This window comes from Parambassis ranga, chromosome 12 (genome assembly GCF_900634625.1).
Source record: "Parambassis ranga chromosome 12, fParRan2.1, whole genome shotgun sequence".
Lineage (NCBI taxonomy): Eukaryota > Metazoa > Chordata > Actinopteri > Ambassidae > Parambassis > Parambassis ranga.
In genome coordinates, this window is record NC_041032.1 from 10,115,563 (window position 1) to 10,138,659 (window position 23,097).

Here is a 23,097-nt window from a genome sequence, read left to right on the forward strand (position 1 = left end):
GACGTCGTGGTCCCTTTTCTCATAATAGTCTATGGAGGTGACAGCGTGACAGCAAAGGCGGAAATGACGTAGACAATATAACAATGAAATTGTATTTCCCCCTTAAACTTTATTGACATAAGGTCATACAAAATGACCTGAGGTAATCTGTGAACTCTTCACTCTGCAAAGAAGAAGCTGGAAATAGAAATCCACTTTGATAATAATGAAAAAGCCAAAAAAAAATGCTCATCACAGGGCCCCACAGTTCTTAACTATCATTGCCATATGAGTGTACATGGTATCAATACAATACCCTGCTGTAGTCATATTGTATCAGAGCAACTTCTTTGGCCCAATATGAATACAGGAAGATATCTGTGCTGTTGTCCAGATAAACCAAGAAACAGTAAATAAGTCTGGTAGACATTTTAGATGAGGTCCTGTCTAATGATTCAGAGAATTTTCCTGAAGCAAAGACGTTGGTCAGGATTTTGCATGAGCTTATTGGCAGAGGGCAGGGTTGTATTTAAAGCCATGCTGTGTATTTATTTTATTATAATATGTCCTTTAGGTTTTATTGTCAAGGTTTTATTCCTTCTTTATTCCCTCAGTCTTCATTAAACTCGTTCTAATATCATTACCAAGAAATCACCAGGACATCCATGGCTTCTATGACCCTCTCAATGTGGGCATCTAGAGCAAGCTCCTGGTGGTCTGTCCAAGGAAACCAGCTTTAATCCTTACTTCAGCCAGACTGAGCTATGTGACTGAGCAGGGTATACTCATCACCATTAAGTCAGAGTGTTTGCATCTACCAGCCACCAGCACTGACCATGTTATTTAAAGTTCAATCTGAAGAGGTCTCAGTTTAATTTTTGTGGCTGTAAATACTGCCACCATGTGGTTAGTCTTTGAAACGGCAGCCACACTGTGGTCAGGTTTAATGAAGAAAACAACAACAGTGTGTGTGTTACAAGACTTATTGAAGCTGGCCATGGGTCATCACATAGTGTTGTTACATAGACAATGTTACGGGCCTATCTGTTTTTCTTTGCAGCAATTGTGTGTTGGACAGCTGTACCAACACCAGCTATATGTCCATGGGACATGCTGCTGCTGTGGCCAAGCAGGCTTTGGACAAAGGGCTGAAGTGGGCTTGGTTGTGGCTCTCCTTTGCTAGCCTAACATGTTAGGCACGCTAGAGCTACCATGTGTTAGTGTAGAGGTAGCTGCCCCAAGCCTGATTAAAAAGTAAAGTTTTACCTATCACTCTATTATTTCCTGTGGCAAATCATACAGCATTTCTTTGTTCTGTGTTGACTTGTTTTACCTGCTACAAAACAGCTCCTTATGTAGGTATAACAATGGTAGGCCTGTTGCCCCTCAGCTGTTCTCATTTCAAAGTGAGTAGTGTGCAGACCCACTGTGTCTGAGCCAGAGGGCATGATGCTTTTCTGTCAATCACGCCTATCCAGTTACCCTGTGACGTGTAGCTGGGCGGAGCAGGAGGAGCCCTGTTCCCTGTGCTGGTTTGAATGTCCTGAAATCTAATCTGTTCCCATCCAAATTTACCTCAAAGTCGTTCACTTCACAGAATACGATGAGAAATAAAATGTGTAGTTAAAACAACAAGGTGATAATCAATAATACTCACTTAACAATAATGTTCTGACGGTTCAGTTTCAGTTAAAAGGCTTGGCTGTCTCTGACGGTTTGCATAATTTTTGCCTCCTGGATGTTTTCCTCTCTGAAGACAAGGGCTTTCCCAAAGAGTGGGTGTTCCTCACTATTGCTAAATGAACCTGTCTCTGAGGTGTGGCCGCAACACTGATCCCTAGGCATACTTAAATGATAAAGCATAGTATCTATCCCACCCTAAAAAGTTTAGTTTGTGGTTTTAGTTTCAGGCTCTGTTGCCTGGCCAGTGGATGACACCTGGGATGTCTAAGAATCTAGATGCCTGTGATCCTGATTAGACTAAGCACTTAGGAATTATCTTGGAGTTGTAGATGAAAAATTTGACATTATCCTCATAAAATAGTGACTGGATACAGGTCAAAGTGGCATTCCAGCACAAATTAGATTTAACACAGACCACTGTAAAACAGGGAAGTTAAACTTTAATTTTAAAACAGACACTAGGTTATTAACAAATACACAGGAAATAGAGAAAGAATGCTTTAGGATTCGTTTTTATAGGCATGTGAATAATGGCAGCTAGAGTCAGTTATTGCTGACGCCCACATCAAACAACTGAAAGCCAGCAGGGCAGAATAAAGCTTTCCTGTCAGCTCTGACCTCTGCTGTCGGCGTTACTTCCGTGTTCGCTCACCTGTTACACCTGTGTTACTGCGCTCTGCTGTTACTCCAGGCGCGTCTCCAGCTCTGTCGGTGTGCACCTGCTGCATTTCTGGTGCCATGACCGAGGAGTTCACATCGTGCGATTTAACATGCTCAGTTGACTCAGAGGAGACTTTAGCTGCAGTCAAAGGCAGGGATATGGACTGTGAGCAGCCGATTTTCAACGTGTTAGCCGGTGGTATGAAGCAGGGGCAGCAGCAGGCGGTGGGGGACGCAGCGGTGACGCTGAGCACCCGCCTCAGCGGAGGAGCGGTCTCACCGACCGCTACTACTACGTCCGACACCGAGTCTGGGATCTTTTCTGTGGAGAGTGAGCTCTGTGTGGAGCATGAGGCGGAGCTGGACTGGTTCTGCGGCACCGAGCAGAAACTTATCTGCTCTCACTGCACCGTTGTGGGCTCCTGCCACGGACACATGGTGACCCCTCTGGCCACCAGAGTTACCGCAGTCAGGGTAAGTTTTTTTCTTTGCGCAACAGCTGTTTGCGTCTAAATTTGAAGCACAGAATTGGTGATATTGGTCATTTTATTGGGGTAAATAGGCCTACAGGTGAGGATAGTTACATTCACTTGATCTATTTTGCATATTGTAAGTAACATATTTCAGGGATTCGACCTCACAAAGCCATGAGTGATAACTTATGGAAACTGGGATCACATATTTGGCAGCTTACTGTCCTATTTACTTGTTTTTCTGGTAAATAGGACAGTAGGTGTGCCACATTTTACCTTTGGCTTTCCTTTCTGATTCCTCTGTCTGGTATTTGAGAGTACAGGATTTTCTTGTTGAGTCTCTAGTTGATGTGCTCATGTGTGTTTGTGTACCTAACTTCACCAGAACCAGCTGGTGGATGCATGTGAGAAAATGCAGCTGCAGGCCCTGAGGATTGAACGGTTCATCGACCAGACGCTGACAGCCAAAGAGCAAAAGCTTCAGGTAAGAAATGCTGTAGTACAAGTGATCCACCAACCACTCAGACACACTCACGATCACACACACACACACACACACACACACACACATACACAGTACTGATGCACAAGTGGGGCCTGTTTCACAAGGGCTGCTCAATTTTAAGAGAAGTCATGTGTGTTTTCTGGACATGTTGAATTATGTTTGTAGAACAGAAACTAAGGACCATCCTATCCACTCAACTGTCTATTTATTAATATTTATTAGCTGTTTTATCCCTTAGAATATTACATGCCTTTTAAGGTGATTGAAAGATGTTTGTATATAATGTCATGAAGCAGAGAAGCGATACTTTTGAGATGACAGACTCAGTTAACAGTAATCTTCTCAGCACTTCAGTTGCCTATAAAACTTAATATCAAATTAATAATTAATACTTTTCCTTTATATGATTCATTTTGAACACATGAAAATATGAATATAAAACAGACATGAGTCTAAATCCTCCTAAATATCAGGAAGCTAGCCGTTAATGTTAAAACAAGATGAATAAGAGAATAAGATGAGAATAAATGTGCTAAACATTTTTAAACAACAGCATAGAGGTAAGTGCTGAAGGTCAAGGAACACAAACAAATCCTATACGGGCTACCAAAGCCCTTCATCATTCAGAAATGAAACACTCCAGTACTACAGTGAAATAAAACAGTTCATTTATAAGTAATAAAACAATAAAATGGAAATAAAAATGGTATAATAAGACATCAAACAAGTTGCTGTCTCAGTGTCTATCGCTGCACATCCATGTTATGCATGTGTAGTTTCCTATAGCCAACAAGTTATAACAGACTAAATGCAAACAACAAAATAAAGCAGAGGGAAATAAATACCTGAGTATAAATGGTCAGTGAGTCTCAACAACAGTTGGTGTGTTTGTTTATGGGACATGTGAAGTCACAAGTGCTCTTAAGAATCTGTGTCTCCATCCATGCGTGCCCACTGTCAAGTGTGTGTGTGTTTGGTCCTCTCTCAGGCAGCAGCGGGGAGGATAAGGGAGCAGGTGCTGGCTCAGGTCAGCGCTGCCCGTGAAGCCCTGGAAGAGGAGGAGCAGCGTCTCCTGGAGGAGGTGCAGAGAGAGGAGGAGCGGGTGGAGCAGTGTCTCCTCACGCAGAGAGCTCACTGGGGCCAGGCTTTGGATAGTCTGTCTCAAACGCGCTCCAGACTGGTGCACACCCTGACAAACACTCCAGACGCACAGCTGGTGGTGAGAAAATGGGGAAGTTTGGAGTGGGAGGGGGATGACTGGGCAGTGTGGTGGGAGGATTTTACACATAAACGTCAGATAATGTGATAATTGTTGTAAATCCTTTCTTGTCTTTCAGACTAGTATCCAGGAGATAGCTGAACGGTAAGCTTTCTTTCTTACATGACATATTTGTGAATGTCTTTTCTTGCATAATAATTTCACATCTCTCTTCCCTGCATGTGTGTGTCAGGGTGGAGGAAGCAGAGGGGGTCGGGGAGCCGCGTGACACAGACAAGCTCAACCTGAACCAAGCCTGCAGTGACAGCAAGCTGCTGAGAGGTCTGTGGGCTACTGCAGTGCTGCTGGGACCAAACGGTAAGTAGACTGAGATTCAGCTGCAAGTCATCCAGAACCTCCAGGGCCTGCATAAAAGAGTTTCACAGACATGTTTGTCTCTAGACCTCACCAAGGGAGGCAGAACCCTTTAAAGTGTTTACTCTGTAAAGTGGTGGACTGAAGTCTCATGATGCTGATGTCACCACTCAAAAATTCTTTTGCACATCCACAAACTGCTTTTTTTATTACTTGTGGTCAAAATATAATTAAATGTGAGAAACTGAGAGAAGTGCATACTATGACATCACCATGATCACCATCATTTCCTTCCTTCTCACAGCATACGGATCTGCTTGTTTAAAATTTGACGAGCGCACAGTGAGCCCTCTCTTGTCCCTGTCCGATGACCTCTGCACATTGACCTTCCTCCAGAAAAAGTCCCGCCAGTCCCTACCTTACGACCCTGCACGATTTGACTGTTGGCCCAACGCCCTTGGTTCTCTGTCTATGTCCTCTGGAACTCACACCTGGGTGGTGGATGTAGGCCAGAGTGGTGCCTTTAAGGTCGGGATCTGCTACGCCTCTCTGGAGCGCAAAGGCTCTGGGAATGAGGCCCGTCTGGGTTACAACAGTCAGTCATGGGTGTTGTCTCACTACGATGGAGACTACTCCTTTTGCCACGCGGGGAAGAAGGTGTCCCTGCAGGTGGTGCGGAGACCCCAGAAGATCGGCCTGCTGCTGGACTGGCAGAGTCAGACGCTAATTTTTTATGACCCAGACTCCAATGCTGTACTTCACTCAGTCACACAGCACTTCAGTGCACCGCTGCTGCTGGCGTGTGCTGTCACCGACCGTAGTATTACCATACTGCACTGACAGATGCTGCCAGTAAATGTGAAGAAACACCAGGGAGACACATTTTTCTCTACGATCAGCTGTTAGAGATGAACTCCTCCATCTGTGCAATAATGAAAGCTTCACACAAAACTTTTATTTATTCAATCTGCTGATTGTTTTTTACAGTTTGTATTGATTTTATAGAATTAAATACTAATTATACAGTAGACCAGTAATAACTGTATTGACTGACAATTAATGTTTTTTATAAATGTAGTTTTTTGTGTGTAATATGATTGTTTAATTTGTTTCATCGGTGTAATGATTGAACTGATCTCAGATTGTTTTAAATCTCAAACACACACAAACACTACAACACTAATCATTTTGTATTATAATTTTCAACCTTGTATGAAAAGTAAACCAATAATTCCAAGACAACTGTATTCTTTTCTTTTTTCACAAGCTGGAACTGCAATAAAAAATATAGAAGAGCTGAAAAGCTTTCTAGTGTGAATGGAGGAGATAGCGTTCAGTAATAATTAGTAATAAGTTTGACAGTGAAGGTAAAAATATGAACTTTAAAGGAGGGCATGGACATAAACATTTGTTAAACTTGTACTGACAACCAACCACTAGATGGCAGCAACGTCCCATTTTACCTTCACCTCAAACATTACATGATGCTCATAGTTACAATCAATGGGGGAAACGTCACTCCAGGACCATAGACAGCTACGAAGAACAAAAAATATTCTGGGAGTGAACATATGGACATTTGTGAATTTAAACTGCTCCCTAACATGCTCTAGTTTTGGACAAATGGGGCTGGCATTTAGGTGAAAACATGAGTGAAAGATGGGAGACTAGGTACACTCATATTTCATTTCAGGCATCAGTTACAATTAGTGAATTTCAAATGAAAGCAACAAACAGAAGTCTACAGTGACTGCGATTGTTGTGTTCTCTCGATTAACAAACCAAGAACATGTCGGATGAAACTGACACAGCATCTGAGAAGAAAAATTAAAGATACAGCTTTCATAAAGTACCGACTGCTTTTCCTGCTACTCTGCTTTATCAAAGAAGTCTTATCAGGATATGAAATTAATGGACAGATTAGGACTTGATAGGTGGACATCACAGGATGCCTAGAACATAGTTCCATAGAAGCCATTCAGTGATATGCTATACTGAAAGTATTATTTTAGAATAGAATAGAAAATACTTTATAAATTTCCTAGCTTGGGATGAATAAAGTATTTTCTATTCTATTCTATTCTAAAACAATACTTTCAGCTGGTTAAGTGCTCCTTTAAGGACTCCTTAGAGTGCTGACATACTTCCAGATATAATATCTACAGTACAGGTGAAATCACAGTGTATCTGTGCAAGAAGGAAAATAACACTGTTCAGCTTTTCATGAGAAAAATGATTTAGAGCTTGTCCTTCAGGTGTTTAACCTTAACTACTGTGCAGAGTTTTACTTCTTCTTACTGTACACAGATAAAAGGCTAACAGATGCAGCTGCACTGACATTTCCTTAGTGTTGGTTACACAGGTGTGCATGGTAGTTTCCCCAGTAAGTTCTGAGCTGTATGTATTAAAAACTCTTCATTAATAGACATTATTTTTGACATTAATACATCTGTACACATCACATTATCAACAACAGATGGCTGAACCTCCTTTCTAGCACCATCAGAAAGAAAATGGTAACTTTTCTATAGAAGAAAGACAGAGTTTAATTAAAGAGGATGTGAGCTGGGACAAGCCAAACTTTGCTAAGAGTTAAAGTTTCTTATTTCCTCATTCCCATTCATTACATCTTTCTAAAAAATCCACAGCATCACGCTTCACACATCTGGTTTGTTTGCATTTCAAGTCTTTTTTCCATCAGTGTCTTCAGGTGTTCTTCTTGTTACTAGCCCTGAGAATGACTGGGGGCGGCTCAATGTTGAGCTCTTGTCTGAGATCTTCGAGGTTCTGCTCCCATCGTCTCTCATAGAAAATGCTGAGGACACAGCGGGCTTGCCTGCCGTTCTGCAGAGCCCAGGGACCCAAAGATGTGAACAGAGACTGTAGACGGCTGTGGGACGCAATAAAGGAAACTGTGAGCGTGACATAACAATGATGAAACTTCCACATCAAGGTTCAACGGCCAAATTCCCCACACAGAAAGCTGTCAGTTAGTGTAAGAGGAAGGCTTAGTCATTTACAGGTAGAGAAACCTTTTTCACAGTAGTGGATTGTTTCCTCTTCTGTCCCCCAAAAACTACAGCATTCAATCATGTATGAGAAATACTCAAATTATTTACCAGACGCCACTTCAAGTTTAATATCCTGGACAGTATGAGTTTGGGGTCTATGTAATACAGAGGGGACCAAAGTTTTGTACCAAAATTTTCAGAGGGAAAAAAATGACAACAACCTGTTTCAAAGAACCTTGCAAAAACATAGGCAGAATAATTCATGAATCTGTGTGTACCTGGCATTCAGTCGGAGTGGCCCCAGCACAGCTCCGAGAGCACACATGGGAAGCCCCGTCTGAGCTGCTTCAAACCATTTTACCGCCACCTCACCTGAAAGCAGCAGGAACATACAGAGAAAGAAACATGCAAATTAAAGACCAGAAGATGAGAAACACAGGTGTCAGTCATCAGTAAAGGCTTCTGTGATAAACCCCTTTTCCCAAAGTAGTTTTTGTTTTGTTTTTAATGTTACATACAGACTCAATTTACCAATATGTCATCAGCTTAAGAGTTCTGACTTACAAGAAGAAGTTCTGAATTGCATTAAGTTTATAAAGACAGCTGGACAAGAACTTAAGGGGTCGCCGTGATGACAGGACCACACAATTCTGACTTATATACCATATTGCTGCAATGTTGGTTAATTCTCATTAAACATATCTACGTGCTATACTTTCCACATCTGTGAGGGTTTGTTTCACATACTCTCCAATATCAGAAACAGAGATGTGAACAATTAATAGATGATGATTAATTGCCAATAAGAACTTGTTAAAATAAATTAAAGCTTGTATTTCTTTGATGTAGTGGTGGATTTTCTTTCTGAAGAAGTTTCTCCCCTGAGTGGCTGCCTCAGTTCTGCTCGGCATGTCATCTCTGTCTCTATATGGTCAGGCAATTCTCCTTATTACGCACGGTGTGGTCCCGCGTCAATGCGCGCACACATACACAGACGTGCGCTCATACACGTGCGCACACTCCCACCAGCGGTCAGAGAGCGCGAATGGGAAAATATGTCGTGTCAAGCACAGTGCTTTCTGCTGGAAAATTATCAGCAGTCTAGCCACGCTGGTATGTTTACGGACTTTAGGGGTTTTTTTTAGGTGCAGTGCTCCGTCAGAATATAGTCCCAAAATAGATCAACCTAAGATATTGTCTCGTGTTAATCTGCATTGGCAGAGTTCAGTGTGAATACACAGTTCACAAGAAGAATTTAGATTTGTTTTTTTGCTTTTTAAATGGGGATAGCACACAACATATTCTCCTGTTAAAATAGCCTACATATTTTTCTAGAACTTTGTGTACTGTATAATAAATACAATAACTCATTCACAGTGGTGGAGGAAGTACTGAAGCTTGGTACTTAAGTAAAAGTACAATGACCCAGCAAAATATATATTTAATTAAAATTAGAAGTGCTACATCAACAATCCTACTAAAGTAAAAGTCTTAAGTACTTACTATTAAATGTACTTAAAGTATTAAAAGTACTCATGCGCCACATATATATTATTGATTTCCATTGCAAAAGATATCTGAACAGGTTAAAATAATTAAAGAAATCATCTCAAAATTAAAATTGCATGTGTAATTAATTTGCATTTTCAGTACAGACATCTTTGAAATGTACCCAGAACCAGCTATGGACAGGTTTTTGTGTCATGAGGCAGGCTGTGGGCATCAAGTGAACAGAGAGGCTGCTAATAAAAACAGGCATTCACCATTTTTACTATGCAAGTATTCCTGCTTTAAAACAATGTTATGATTCATGTTAATCAGAAATTAATGGATGGACTTGTGTTAGCAGACAGTAGCTAACTGAGCCAGAGCACCGGCATCATGATTGAGGCTCATTATAGAAACACAGCTGGCAGCGTGACACCAGCTCCATGCAGAGTCTGACCTCACATCAGTCCAGCAATGTGTTCATCAAATGTAACAAGTAACTACAAACACTGTAGAAATATAGTGGAGTAGAAAGTACAGGTAACAGCTGCAAAATGTAATGGAGTATGCACTATTATTTTTACTTAAGTAAAGTATAAATACATTAAAAATTTCTTTCCACCACTGATCATTCATTAAGCAATATGACATGCATTTTATATATATATTCAGTATATAAACAATATTTAGCTTTTATTCTTCTCCATTGACACTGAGAGAAATTTAGTCTCTCACGAAAATTGCCAGTTATCAATTCATCATTAATTGATCAATAGGTTCCTTCAACTAATGATTAATTAATTAATTTGCATCCCTAATCAGAAGGCATCACAAGCACTGAAAAAACAAGATGCTAAATGAGAAAATGTGTGAACCTTTATCAGTACAATTTCTTTAAACGAATACAAAGAATGCAAAATGCACAGAGGAAATTACCTAGAACGCATGTGTCAGCATGATATACAGTGAACACCTACAAGTGAAATAAAATCTGTGGCGTCCACATCCACAAAGGATTATTATCCTGGATTTATTATCATTAGTACATTGTACATGTCATACTTGGGTTGTCAGTTCTTATAAATGAGACAATCTGACTTTGTAGAAGCTGATTAGGCAAAGTCTAACTCACCCAGCATGTTTGTAGGCATGCCCAGTAAGGTGTGCAGTAAGTCATGGACCTCTCTGTATCTTTGCATTATGTAAGCTAGCTCCTCGTTGTCCACAAACTTTACATCTGCCCTTGTGTCAGGGGTCACATGCTGCAGCAAATAAATGCAAAACAGGAAATAAAGAGAATATAATGTCATGTCATGACATTTCTTATGTCACATAAAATGTCAAAAAGAGGAAATACTGTTGAAATCAACACATTTTAACAATCAGCAGACACTCACATTTTCCTCCAGAAAACGAAGGTATTCTCTCCCAAAAGATCCATCTGGTAGAGCAGCCAGCGTTGTCACATTGAGGGTAGACAGGCGTATTCTAGGCCGTTCTCTGAAATAACCGTTCATTGCACAGCAACGCAAAATCTGACTTAATTCACAGCACAGAAAATGCTTTTTAATTTTTAAAAAATCAGATTGCGCTCCTTACGTTAGGATGGTGTAGCCTTCAGGATCACTTCTCATCCTTTCCCTGAGCTTAATCAGTGCTAGGTGTCCTGTTGTCTCCCCAAGCACAGCAACCATGTCTATATGACAGTTTGTGTCAGTTTGTTATTACTTATGTATTTATATTTTAACTTGTGACACTAACATTGTACTTTGTCTTAACAGAGCTTTAATGTCTGCAGAGACTCCATTCACAGTGAGAGGGCCCAGCTTCTGATTTTAGTCAGCCAGTCACTCCAGTTTACTCATCAACCATGCAGACTATGAAAACAGCTGTTCAGTGTCTTGTGTGGCCTGGAGGGAGATTTTTCTGGTCAGATCATGCCTGACTAAAAATGTGATCAGAGTCACAGGGCTGGATTACACATAGAGGACATTGAGTATGACAGACCTGGATGATACTAATTACTTTTAAAAGCACCTGCGACAGAACTCAGCTGACAGATGTCAGTACTCTCTTCCTCCATGAGAGTTTCGAGGTAACTGGCAAATAGCAACAGTCTGTTTTAATTCTCATTTCCACTCTCGAGACATACTTTAAGTAACAATGGCCTCCAGAGAATAAAAGTGGGAGAATGTGCAAGTGTGTGAGAAAGGAGTAGGTTTGTGTTGGGTTGTTTAAATAACTTGAGTATGTTAACAAGGTGTGCAGCAAAATGGATAAGTAGGCTAAATTTGCCCCATGGATGTCACAGTCATAGAAAACTTAAATGACTAAAATGAGACAGACAAACATACACAACAGAGAATGCAGTGTGAGCCCCATGCTGGTTTTATGAGCGACTCACCATGTCTGTAGGGGTTCTGCAGTGCTGCCACACCTGAACCAATGGCCAGAAATGCTTTCTGAAAGGGGGTAGTGGAGATATGTCCAGGATACAGCCCATCATAGCTGCTATCATTCAGCACAGTCCTGCTAGTGTGCAGCTGGTGGACACACAGTGCTGAGACAGCAGTGGAGCAGTTTTAGAAACTGGAGCAAGCTCTAGCAAGTGCTACGATTTAATATCAACCACTAGTATTAGACAGAAAAGCAAGTCCTGCACATTGCAACACATTGTTAATTCTCTGGTTCAGAAATAATTTTTTACTTTTAATTTAAATGTATATATATATAAGGACGGGCACTGAGATGTACGAGCAACATCCACGTTCTCCTTTTATTCAACCACAGACCGGATCAAAGTCACCTCAAATTACCTTTTCAGTTGCATGCAGCGGAAAGACGCGGTTATCATTTTCTGGTTTTGCTAACAAAAGCGTTATTGATATTCTGATGTTACAAGCTAACAACCGGCTAAATACCCCTTATGACAGGCTAGCCGCAACTCTTTGACCTAAATTCATTTCAATACTAAAGTGCCTAATTTACCCTTAAAAGTACGTTTTTAATTTCATGAAGTATTAACGCTGAGCACACCGCAACTCGTACCTTTTGAGAGTAAAGCCCACTGTCGCTGCTTAAGTTGTTGAAAAGCTTTACCAACGTGTACGAACATTGTTGGCGTAATGCGCATGCGCAGACAGACGCGTCACTGTCTGCGCACTCGTTTTCTGCCACGGCGCAGCCCTCTTTCTCTTGGGCGCATTCATAAATGAAGTACATTGAAGTGACTCCGCCCTCAGTGCTGCAGTCATATATAAAATGAGTGCCCTCTAAAACACTGTAAACACAACAAGAGGTCGATCTGTCCTTCTCATGTTATAACAGTTTCTGTTTCCGCCTCAGTATCAAGACGTCACAAGGTTAGTTAGATGAGTCAGACTGTGTTGCTCTTTCTTAACTATATGACGGAGTTAGCAGTTGGCTAATTCAATATTTAATCCACAAAATCCAATACATGTACGGTGACTATAGATAAGGTCGTAGCATTAACGGTAGCTGCCTAAAGTTGCAGTAATAAAAACGTTTCTCGTTTTAAGCCAAAATATAATAAAAGAAAAGAAAAGAGAATGTTAGACGTAATTTGGAAGCATACAGATAAACTGGCCCACAAAATAATCTAGCGTCTGTTCACATTCGCAGTCCTCCGCATACTGAACACACCACCGCTTAAGCGGCTACCTTTATATTGATGACGTGTGTGGGAGTACGTAAGTAGGAGGCTGCATAAAATACTCGGGTTGGGAGTCCAAACATTTTCCAGCGATCAGACATTCGTAGCAAGCTTGGTGAGTAAGAAATTTCAGTTTGGTTGTAGTACATGAATCCAGGGAGACTGTGAAACTCTGGGGTGGCCTGAAAGAGCAGTAGGTTAGAACATGGCGAACTTACCCCGGAACAGAGCAGATCAGGGCGTTTTACAGCTGCCAGTAGATTTACAGGGACAAAGGAAATGTGAGGAGAGAACTTGGCTGTGCATTTTAATTTTTAGGACATGTGGATGATTGGTATTATGTGTGTAGGTGACAGTATACTCTACAGAGTTTTTCTAACAGCTCAGGCCTCAGTTGTGTGTTGCTTAATTTCTTGTTTCTGACTTTTTAGTCAGTGTGCAAAGTTTCTGTTCTTTCAGTGAGGTTTTTAACACGTGGCTGCATGATTTTTATGACTGTTTTTACTGAGCCTTTAATAACAACCCACACAGAGTTTCCATGGATACATAAACTAAACAACAGCTGGCACAGACTGCTTCTTCCACACCACCTTTTCCTAAGAAAAAGGTCTTCTTAGTTATAACAAGGATATCTGAAATTGTAAAATGTCACTATAGTGTTATAAAGGTGATGATGTACTAGACAAGTGAACTTTAGCTGGGTTTCTTTTTGTTGTTGCTAATATAGTCAGTCAATGAAAAGTGACTCACATAGAGGGTAAATGGACTCATATTGTGGTTTCACTCACCATGTAGTGACACTGAATTTATTGGAACAGAACAGAACAGAATTGTAATTTTATATCAAACAGAGAAGTTGCCAGGAAATATTGCTATAACTGTGAAGTTACTTCCTCACAGCCTAAATGGAAAGAAGAAAGAGGATTTGTTCTTTTTTATGCCCATGTCATCTAAAAAGTCCACTATGTACTCACAGTCAGCAGTTAAGAAGTCATTTTGTAACCAGCCATGACTGTGTGGGTTAAAGGGCATTTAGCTCTCTTCACTTCATCTAGGCTAGTTTTTACCTTTCTCCCATATAAGTTTAGTGGAACTTCATGTTGTCATTTTTGACTAGAACTCCTTTCTGTTCTTTCAAGACAGGTTTCAAGACAGGTTTTTAAATAAGCTGCTGCAAAATCAACACTAGAGGTTCAGACTAGATAAACCACATAATAGCGTGCAGCCCTAAAGTGAAATAAGGATGTGTTTTTTTTACATGCTGTGACTTGCAAAGTTATAGTCTATTCTTATCATCGCACTGCATTGTGAGACTTGCATTACATGTAGGCGTGTGCAAGAATATGATGGCATATGATGACATTTGATGGTTATGGGAATATAATACACCCCCCATTAAATTTCCCACAAGGGATTTTTACACTACATTCTGCATATAAGAAAAACTCTCATAGACTGATAATAAAAGAAGGGATTTTTTTTTGTGTGTGATGGCACCACAAACCTCCAGAGGACATACAATATGCTTTGTGGATGAATGACAGGGTATTTTGGAGCCACCTACAGGGTTAAGGTTAGTACAGCCTATTACTGGAATTGTGATAAGAATGCAGATAGCAAAATGCCAGTCATGCATTTGTCTTGGGTTTGGTTCATTGCATTTCTCTGCTGTCATTGTGACCTCACGGGATAGTGGGGGTGTAGTTCATAGAACAAATAGCAGAGCAGGTTTTTTCAACAGTTGTGTGTTTCTAATGGGGTCAGTGTAAAATGCTTTCCCTTCAGAACTACAATAACTTACGCAAGCGTTATAGGAAGGAAAATCAGGAAAGCCCTGGGGCTTTAATTTGTCTGTGTATATAGTTCACATCTGCTGACATTTTAAAAAATGATAAGTGCTGTTTACCACTTTCAGCTTTCTGCTGTGTCACCCTTAGTGCTTCCAACAGATGGCACTAAAAGCAACCGCAGTTATTTATGTAGGAACTTTAACTTGTTACATTTAAGATTTTTCAAAAAGTAATATGCTCAGTTTTTACAACATGATGCACCACTAGATGGCAACAAAAGTATGAAGTAACAGAATAATAAATTCCAACGTTATTTTTAGTACTATTTGTAGCTTATTTTGACTATTTATAAAAATGGCTTCCTCTTTTCTGTGAAGGGATGAAAGGATAAGGCTGTTGCTTTATTTGCATCAGCATTTCCATCAGTCTATCCACCATATTTGCATTCTGATTAGACAACTCCTAACATCAGTGTTTCAACTAACAGCTAAAAATTGCATTTATTTCATGTTGGGACTAGAGTTGAGTGCAAACTATTTTAATATGCTGAACAATTTACAGCAGGTATGTGTGTGTTTTACATTTAACTTGCATGCAGACTCCAGTGGATTTACATGTAATGATCCTTTTTGCTGTCATTTGACTGTCAAACATGAATGACCTTTGAGATGGTTTAAGCCATTCATATTGAGAGTGCTTTTTGACAGATTCAGCCAACATTTCCATCGACTGGGGAGTATTAAGATGTGGAACATGGGGCATTAGAGGAAGAAGCACAATAAATCTGGCTACAAATCTGTCAGCTAATCTTACAATGGGAAATCAAGTGGAGTGGGAGAGGAGCTTAGCTGGACGGCTAAACGATCTGAGTGGATGCACAGAATATGATTGACTAAAATCAATCCCAGTGGTCAGTGGAGGAACTGCAGTTTTGGTAGGCACCTAACCCAGAGGAGCACTGAGAAGGGTGTGATTGATTGACCTTTATCAGTCATGCATTACTTTACCTTTAAGGCAGTTTCACAATGATGAATCAGCCTTACATGCTGTGCAAATATTTTCATAAGGGCTGGGACGCTGAACAGGATCAATCCTGTAAATGACCTGAAGTCCTGGGACTTTTATGTTATGTCAGTAAGTTTATACTGTGCACACACCCTGAACAGCAGTGTTTGTGTTCATTCACAGGATTTAGCACCAGATTAATGGAGAAGAATGGACCGTATCTCTTTGGACTGTCCAACCTCTTTACCAGGGATCCCCCTCAGTGTCCTGTCAGTGCCCATGGAGAATAAATACAAATGTCAGCAGTGTCTCCAGGTCCTAAGGAAGCCTGTTCAGGCGCAGTGTGGCCACCGCTTCTGTGTACACTGCTTCAAGCTGCTCACCAGGTAGACTGGAGGTCCTCAGACCACCAACAAGCGTGTGAAATGCAAAACCTCCCCTTCCCTCTCAATGCTTCCCCTCTTGCTGGATATGCTTCAGCACATCCTGTGTTCCTTTTGCTGCTCGCCTCTGGGACTTCTTTTTGTACACAAGATAAAGTCACATAATGCAGACTCATCCCCTCACATACTGGACTTTAACACAGTGAATCACAAGGATCTGACCATGCCTACTCATTCTAAAGGTGTCCATGTTTTCTTTTCCTCATCTTTTCCCTGTCATGCATGAGTATTCATTATAATTACATTGGTATGTCACTTTATGTGTAATAATGCCCTAATAGCATCATTACACATAAAGTGACAGAAAATGCTAAACTGATAATCAAAACATAACAAATTACATTAAACTAAAACTAAAAAAATCTTCCAGAGTCGCAGTGTGTTTATCTTCAAACAGCAAAAAGCACTCGTGAAATGTGTATTGTTGCATGTGAGTGCTTGTGTCTTGTGAATGTCATTACTGTTTGAACATCACCATGTGACAAATGCACATGTGCTTTTTGTTTATGAGTGCTTCCTTAGTGCACCATTAGTATCACCCTACAAGCTTCTTTTTCTTCTGTTGCATTGATTAGAGATCTGTTTCCTTGAACTCATCAGCAGAGTTTCCAGTTAAGTGGATCAGCAGGAAATATTTCCTGACTGCTGGCGCCGAATAGGTGTTTATGCGCAAAAGTCACAAAACATGTTTTGTTTGTTAGCTCTGGCCCAAAACCATGTGAAGCCTGCCGTCAAGAGGAGATTTATGAGGAACCCATTTCCATTCTTAACAGCAGTGAGGTAAGTTCTATTATTAATCTAGACTATTTCCTCACTCCCATTTAAAAGAAAATATGACCTCAGTGTGGCAGGGGGGTTTCCCAAGCTGCTCTTGGTTGTGGTTACTATTCCTCTACTAAACTCTTTGTTCTTTGTCCCCCGCCAGGCATTTCCAGACAATGCAGCAGGCCGTGAAATAGCAAGCCTGCCTGCCAAATGTTTAAACCAGGGCTGCAACTGGACTGGATCTATAAAAGACTATGAGGTGAAGTGTAAACATTAACTTCTCTTTTGGTTTTTGAATGTTTACAATGTGCATGTTTGTAGTGCAAATGAAGCCTCATAAAAGTCCTAGTTTCAGTATGTCTGCACATTCAGTGCTGTCACTTGTCAGTAACTTAATCTAATGTGATAGGGTGTCAGACAGATGGTGGTAGAACAATGTGTTCTGTTTTCAGGCGCTGATATATGAGAAACAGGAAGTGAAACTAAATGGAAAGTCCCTAAGAGTCTAAGAGCTCGCTGGAAAGTACCAGCATGAAGCTTTGCTCTATCTTAGCGTGACTCTGAATGTTTGTTCAGACTAATTACAACCACCAAACCAGATTTAAACTCTGCTCATAGCTATGTAATTTAGACTGCAGGTTAATCAGAAAAGCAGTCTCTGAGTCACTGGAGCTGTTTGTGTGTCTGGATTGGTGTCATTTGTCTGCAGTTTTGTCTCTACTGTACATATATGCAGTGTGTTTTCCTAAACATTGTCCCTGTTGTTTATTTTGTGGCAGTTATTGTAGAGTTAGGGTGCTGCGACCAGATCAGATTCTACACAGTAAATAGGAACAAAACATGATGTGAAGGCAAAAAAAATGAGGCGGAGGTTGGCGGTTTAGTTTTGCATGCTTGGCAAATTTGGTTTCCGGCTGGTCCTCTTGCCGATAAAACTTGTCTCATCATCACAGAAGTTCGCTGTTCATGAGCAAGATGTCAAGCACGCTCTACTGTTCTTGTCATATAAATATAAATGATTATTAAGCTGTGTGCTGTACCAACATGTTTTTGATGACTCTTATTGGTACTCTCAGTCTTAGTTAATGTTGACTGTAATGAGCACCCACAATGAGTCACACCCAAAACAAGAGCTTATGAAGCTTTAAACGCTAACTTATAGTGTGGTGAGGACGGGGGTCTGACGGCGATGCGTTCTCTGGCGATTCATATTCGTATTGGTTATCCGGTTGATGATATTAAGGTTAAGAATGTATGAAAAGTGAGCAGTCAAATCGAAAAGCGAGCTAACATACCTGAATTTCCTTTGTGGCTCCAGCATGCTAGCGTCTTTCATTCTGAATGAACCACTTCCCGTTTGATAAGCTCCACCCTAAGTTCTGCCCACGTGTTTTTTTTTTTTTAATGAATTTTTTTCTATCTATTTAAAATGATTATTTCAGTTATTTGTAGTCGTACTTCAACATTTTCGATTTCAATTCTTTTGTAATTTGTAATTTTTTTTTTTGGTAGCTTCCTATTTCTGGATTCACTTTTGTTCGGGGGCCAGATGTTCGGCTAGACTCTAGTCTTGAATCATGTCCTAACACATTGCTGGTCTTTTATTGGTTTCATTATAATCCACAACATCATAATGACTCATTCATGACAACACATCTGCAACCACAATGTCAGTTAAACTGCCTTTGTTACTTTCAAACGCTGACAGGGGTGTAGTCTCCTTATACAAGTACTAAAAAATGTTTTACGCCTTCTATGCAATGCATTATCTGCCATTCAGTTTACTGTGCACTCACATAACCCGTTACAAAATTAACCACAGCTGTCATTCTTTGTTATCATCTCTGAACGATTATCAATGTGCAGGCACACCTGCATAGCGTGAGAAGTGCAGACAGTTTGATAATAAAGGTGTATTTGTTGTGTGCATTTTTAGGCACAACATGAAGGTCGTTGTGAGTTTGAGCACATTCAGTGCGAGGCCTGCCAGCTGTTCATCCTTCGTACTGAGAAGGACAGACACAATGAGAGGGAATGCGAGGCTAGAAGCCTCAACTGCAAATACTGCAAAATGACGTTTAACTTTAAAGAAATAAAGGTGAGAATCAAAGTTTGAACAAAACACTGTCTGTGTAAATGGAGACAAAATAATAATTATTCTCCTTTATGACATATTATAGGCCCATGATGAGATCTGCCTGAAGTTTCCCTTACAATGCAAGGACTGTGGCAAGAAGAAGATCCCGAGAGAAAAGGTTAGCGTTGTTACTTGAATTACTTAATCCTCCATAAGTCTTTTAAATGTATCTGTGTAGTTATACATCTAGGTAGATAAAACCTGCAAATTACAATAAATGTACTTTTAAAGCTACGGCATGGAACATTTGGCTCCTCCTGGTGGCAGTGACAGTAATTACACAATTACTGTGTAATCTGTCATTCTGTGAAATCAGGCCTTTTTAATTCAATGACTGTTCATGTTCAAGTTTCTCACAGTAGCTTTTCACTAGAATCATAATGGGGTTTGGGGTAACACATGGGGTCGAAAATGAAAGCCATGTTGAGTTTCATTAAAAAAAGAAAGTGGCGCCTCAGTAATCTTATGACCACCTTCAGTTTCTTTCTGACCATGAACCCATGTTCATCTACTTTCATTGTTAAACCCTCTCATGATGACCCAGTAACCTTGTTTTTATCCGCTTTGCCTTCAGTTCAATGACCACAGCAAGTCCTGTGCCAAGTCAAAGAGTGCTTGTCCATTCAGTGAAGTGGGCTGTAAGTCTGTGGTAAGTACAGTAACAAATCCAATGTCTTTTCTTTTCTATGTAAACATACACACTACATACATATGCTACAGTCAGCAGGCAGCTGCCTTAAATCAGCATAAAATCTAAAAAATGGGTGACCAGCTAGTTTGGCTGAAAGTAACAACATCTGCATTCTCTTTATTTGCTGCCTTTGTAGTAATTTCCATACTCTTTCCCTTTTGTTTGTTATTTATTAATGTACTTATTCACATATTATTGTCCCTCTTCTTTCCATTGATTTAATTTGCATAATAGTAATTTCCAGAAATGTACTTATTAGGTACTTGACTTCCTATATTTCAAAAAGTGGGCAGAGCTTATCTCAAATGGATGTCACATGCTCCTAAACACCAATCAGAGTTCAGCAACATTTGAATTTAAACCATGAGGACCGTTACTTATCAATTACCAAGATACCACACCCAGTGCCGGTGAAGCAGATTAGATCTGAGTGTTATAAAGTGATAAATACTCAAACTCATTTAGTGTGAATATTTAATGCTACTGATGAATAGTTAAGATTTGAAGGCAGGTTTCAGGTAACATTTTAATACTGTTTAGTTTGGCCCCTGTAGCTTATTAACCTCTGCTGTGTTTACTCTCACAGATAGAGAATGGGAAACTTGGCGACCATGAGCACAGCAGCACCATGGAGCACCTGCGCCTGCTGCTGCCCATGGTGCTGTCCGTGGCTCGGATGCGTACAGAAGTTTCTAGTTCCGGTGAGTGGCAGGAGGACTCTGGTCTGGGCCTGTACAGAGCTCCTGAGGAGGGAGCCACAGCTGCAGCTCCCAGTAAGTCTGTGGACCTGGATAAAAAAGTGAGTTTCAACATTTGTAAGGCACCATTGTTTAAAGATTTATGAATCAGCATTTGAATGACTTGTTTCTGTTTTCTGACAGGTGAACGCTTTAGAAAACATTGTTTGTGTCCTGAACCGGGAAGTGGAGCGTAGTTCGGTTACAATGGAGGCTTTTTCGCATCAACACCGCCTGGACCAAGAAAAGATTGATAATCTGTCAAACAAAGTGCGTCAGCTGGAAAGGACACTGACAGTGAGAGACTTGCAGCTGTCTGAGACTGAACAGCTGGTGCGGGAACTCCAGTTTTGCACCTATGACGGGATATTTGTGTGGAAAATCTCAGACTTCTCTCGGCGCAGGCAGGATGCTGTGGGCGGTCGAACACCTGCCATGTTCTCTCCAGGTAAGAAGAAGGACCTGCTTCCCATTATCTATAATAGCAAAGGGCTGAGTTGTCTTATGACCAGAGTTATGTGAGCAGGCTAAAATCATGTGATGTGAATGACCTTCAGTCTTGGCCTGTGGATGAGGGAAATTCCATGCACAACTGCTCCCTAGTTGTTCTTGAGGGAGTGTACATGTCACTCCTATTTTCACATGATTCTGTTTTTAAGCTCTGTTTACATACAGCCGTCTTGTTTTTCTTTCCCTTTCACAGCGTTTTACTCCAGCAAATATGGGTACAAAATGTGCCTGAGACTGTATCTGAACGGCGATGGCACCGGCCGGGGAACGCACCTTTCTCTGTTCTTCGTGGTCATGAGGGGCAAATATGACGCACTTCTCAAATGGCCATTCAGTCAGAAGGTAAAGGAGGGGGATATATGAATGATGACTTTGTAAATAAATGGCACAAAATAAGCTTACGCTCGTCTTCTTCTTCTTTTAGGTGACGCTCATGCTCCTGGATCAGAACAACAGGGAGCACATCATTGACGCTTTCCGCCCAGATGTCTCCTCCACGTCCTTCCAGCGGCCGATCAGTGAAATGAACATTGCCAGCGGCTGCCCTCTCTTCTGTCCGTTGGCTAAACTGGCCAGTAAGAGCCCCTATCTTAGAGATGATACAATTTTCATTAAAGCTATCGTAGACCTCACAGGCTTATAGGGTGTAGACTGTGGAAGTTTCACCACAATTTAAGTTAAAGGAAACATATTAGGAAATATTATTATTAATAATAGTAATAAATCATTATAATAATACAAAAAACACTATTTTACATACCGTCACATATGTGACTAAAACTATCGACATATAACACTTCTAATGAATCAAACGTTTACATGCACAGTCATGTTCAGAATTTTATGCAGGTTATGTAAACAGCATATTTTTGTTTGGATATTCCAAATTAAGATGTAGAAAAATGTATTTTCAACACATTCAGAAAACACCATTTTGCAAGCCTGAGGTAGAGGCTCCTGCCAAAATGAAGGTGAGCTGGAGAAACCGAACACAAAATCACATTGCCCAGTATGTACAACTGCGCGTTAGCAGTAGAATTATTAGAACAATGTGAACAATGCATGTGGGAAAAATATTGCCTTATTTGGAATATCTGCAGAAACTGGAACATTTCCGTGCATGTAAACATGGTGACGGTGAGGGCTCTGTAATGGTTATAGGTGTCCCTCAGAGCATCAGGTGCTGCTGATCAAGAGCTGCTCAGTAAAAAAATAAAAAGCTCTTATGTGTCAGCAGTCCTCCTGAGAGCTGATTATCTTCTAATATTACTAAATACTGTATAAAGTATGTACATATAACACGTACAACATATTATAATAATATAATACTCTGCTTTGGTCTGTGTGGATGCTCACATCAGTGCAAACATGTATCTTATTCTCTTATATCAATGCAAGATATATGCAGTGACTGTAGTAAATGTAGTAATACCTCAGCTTTATTCTAAAGAAGTTCCCACCAACAGAAGCCTTGAGTTTAATTTATAGCACATAAGTTAATTTAGACTTACACTCTTTACTAATAACTTTATACTGACTTCTCTTTTTTGGGGTCATTATATATAATGGAGTTTCCTTTTTAACATGTTGGGTATAACAAACCACTGTATTATTCATCCATTTATGTATCAAACAGAATATGTTCCATGTTTTGTTATTTCATTTTGGTGTGGTAAAAAAAATTAAAATGGAATATATAAGTACACCAAGCACAAAGAAGCTTGTTGTAGTTTTCTGTACTTATAAAACCGATATGGTACACGTTTTTACTGCAAGCAGGGCTGAATGCTCAGTAGGAATGTGTTGATGCTAAAAAAAAAAAAACACATCACAGATAAACCTGCTAACCCGGTTATATGCTTTGCTGTAGCTGTGAGGCTGTCACATGGGAACTCCCTTGTGGTTTACACCTAGGGATTAGTTTAGTTTCAATTCGTGAGACAACCTGTTAACTCGACTTGTGTCTTTCGTGTC

The 23,097-nt window shown here is 40.4% G+C and overlaps 3 protein-coding genes across 4 annotated transcripts; 2 read left to right on the plus strand and 1 right to left on the minus strand.

Annotated features, from left to right (window-relative positions):
• The first annotated feature begins 2,315 nt into the window (after window positions 1-2,315).
• Window positions 2,316-5,864, plus strand: bspry (B-box and SPRY domain containing). Its single transcript, XM_028418012.1, has 6 exons — window positions 2,316-2,796; window positions 3,181-3,279; window positions 4,289-4,519; window positions 4,638-4,663; window positions 4,752-4,876; window positions 5,178-5,864. Exons 1-6 carry the CDS (start codon window positions 2,401-2,403, stop codon window positions 5,711-5,713), a joined length of 1,413 nt encoding a protein of 470 aa, XP_028273813.1. The 5' UTR covers window positions 2,316-2,400; the 3' UTR covers window positions 5,714-5,864.
• Window positions 5,809-12,741, minus strand: coq4 (coenzyme Q4 homolog (S. cerevisiae)). The gene is made up of 7 exons (XM_028418014.1): window positions 12,421-12,741; window positions 11,777-11,932; window positions 10,972-11,068; window positions 10,770-10,872; window positions 10,505-10,634; window positions 8,163-8,256; window positions 5,809-7,763 (listed from the first exon to the last, which is right to left on the minus strand). The coding sequence occupies exons 1-7, from the start codon at window positions 12,503-12,505 to the stop codon at window positions 7,580-7,582; spliced, it is 849 nt and encodes a 282-aa protein (XP_028273815.1). The 5' UTR covers window positions 12,506-12,741; the 3' UTR covers window positions 5,809-7,579.
• On the plus strand, window positions 12,654-22,946 carry traf2b (Tnf receptor-associated factor 2b). Of its 2 annotated transcripts, none has more exons than XM_028418011.1 (11): window positions 12,654-12,734; window positions 16,024-16,226; window positions 16,985-17,063; window positions 17,209-17,307; window positions 18,985-19,146; window positions 19,229-19,303; window positions 19,760-19,834; window positions 20,463-20,675; window positions 20,758-21,061; window positions 21,317-21,465; window positions 21,548-22,946. In XM_028418011.1, the coding sequence occupies exons 2-11, from the start codon at window positions 16,051-16,053 to the stop codon at window positions 21,764-21,766; spliced, it is 1,551 nt and encodes a 516-aa protein (XP_028273812.1). In that variant the 5' UTR covers window positions 12,654-12,734; window positions 16,024-16,050; the 3' UTR covers window positions 21,767-22,946. The 2 variants fall into 2 exon arrangements, with proteins under 2 accessions (XP_028273812.1, XP_028273810.1); XM_028418009.1 differs by lacking the exon at window positions 12,654-12,734 and adding an exon at window positions 13,004-13,160.
• Window positions 22,947-23,097: the final 151 nt, after the last annotated feature.

Coding starts and splice junctions, on each gene's coding strand:
- bspry (XM_028418012.1), top strand. CDS start 2,401: ATGACCGAGGAGTTCACATCGTGCGATTTAACATGCTCAGTTGACTCA. Junction 2,797..3,180: donor CCAGAGTTACCGCAGTCAGG/GTAAGTTTTTTT, acceptor TAACTTCACCAG/AACCAGCTGGTGGATGCATG. Junction 3,280..4,288: donor CCAAAGAGCAAAAGCTTCAG/GTAAGAAATGCT, acceptor GTCCTCTCTCAG/GCAGCAGCGGGGAGGATAAG.
- coq4 (XM_028418014.1), bottom strand. CDS start 12,505: ATGCGCATTACGCCAACAATGTTCGTACACGTTGGTAAAGCTTTTCAA. Junction 11,933..12,420: donor GTGGGCTTTACTCTCAAAAG/GTACGAGTTGCG, acceptor CTGCTGTCTCAG/CACTGTGTGTCCACCAGCTG. Junction 10,635..10,769: donor TTCGTTTTCTGGAGGAAAAT/GTGAGTGTCTGC, acceptor TATTTGCTGCAG/CATGTGACCCCTGACACAAG.
- traf2b (XM_028418011.1), top strand. CDS start 16,051: ATGGACCGTATCTCTTTGGACTGTCCAACCTCTTTACCAGGGATCCCC. Junction 19,147..19,228: donor TTAACTTTAAAGAAATAAAG/GTGAGAATCAAA, acceptor GACATATTATAG/GCCCATGATGAGATCTGCCT. Junction 19,835..20,462: donor AAGTGGGCTGTAAGTCTGTG/GTAAGTACAGTA, acceptor TTACTCTCACAG/ATAGAGAATGGGAAACTTGG.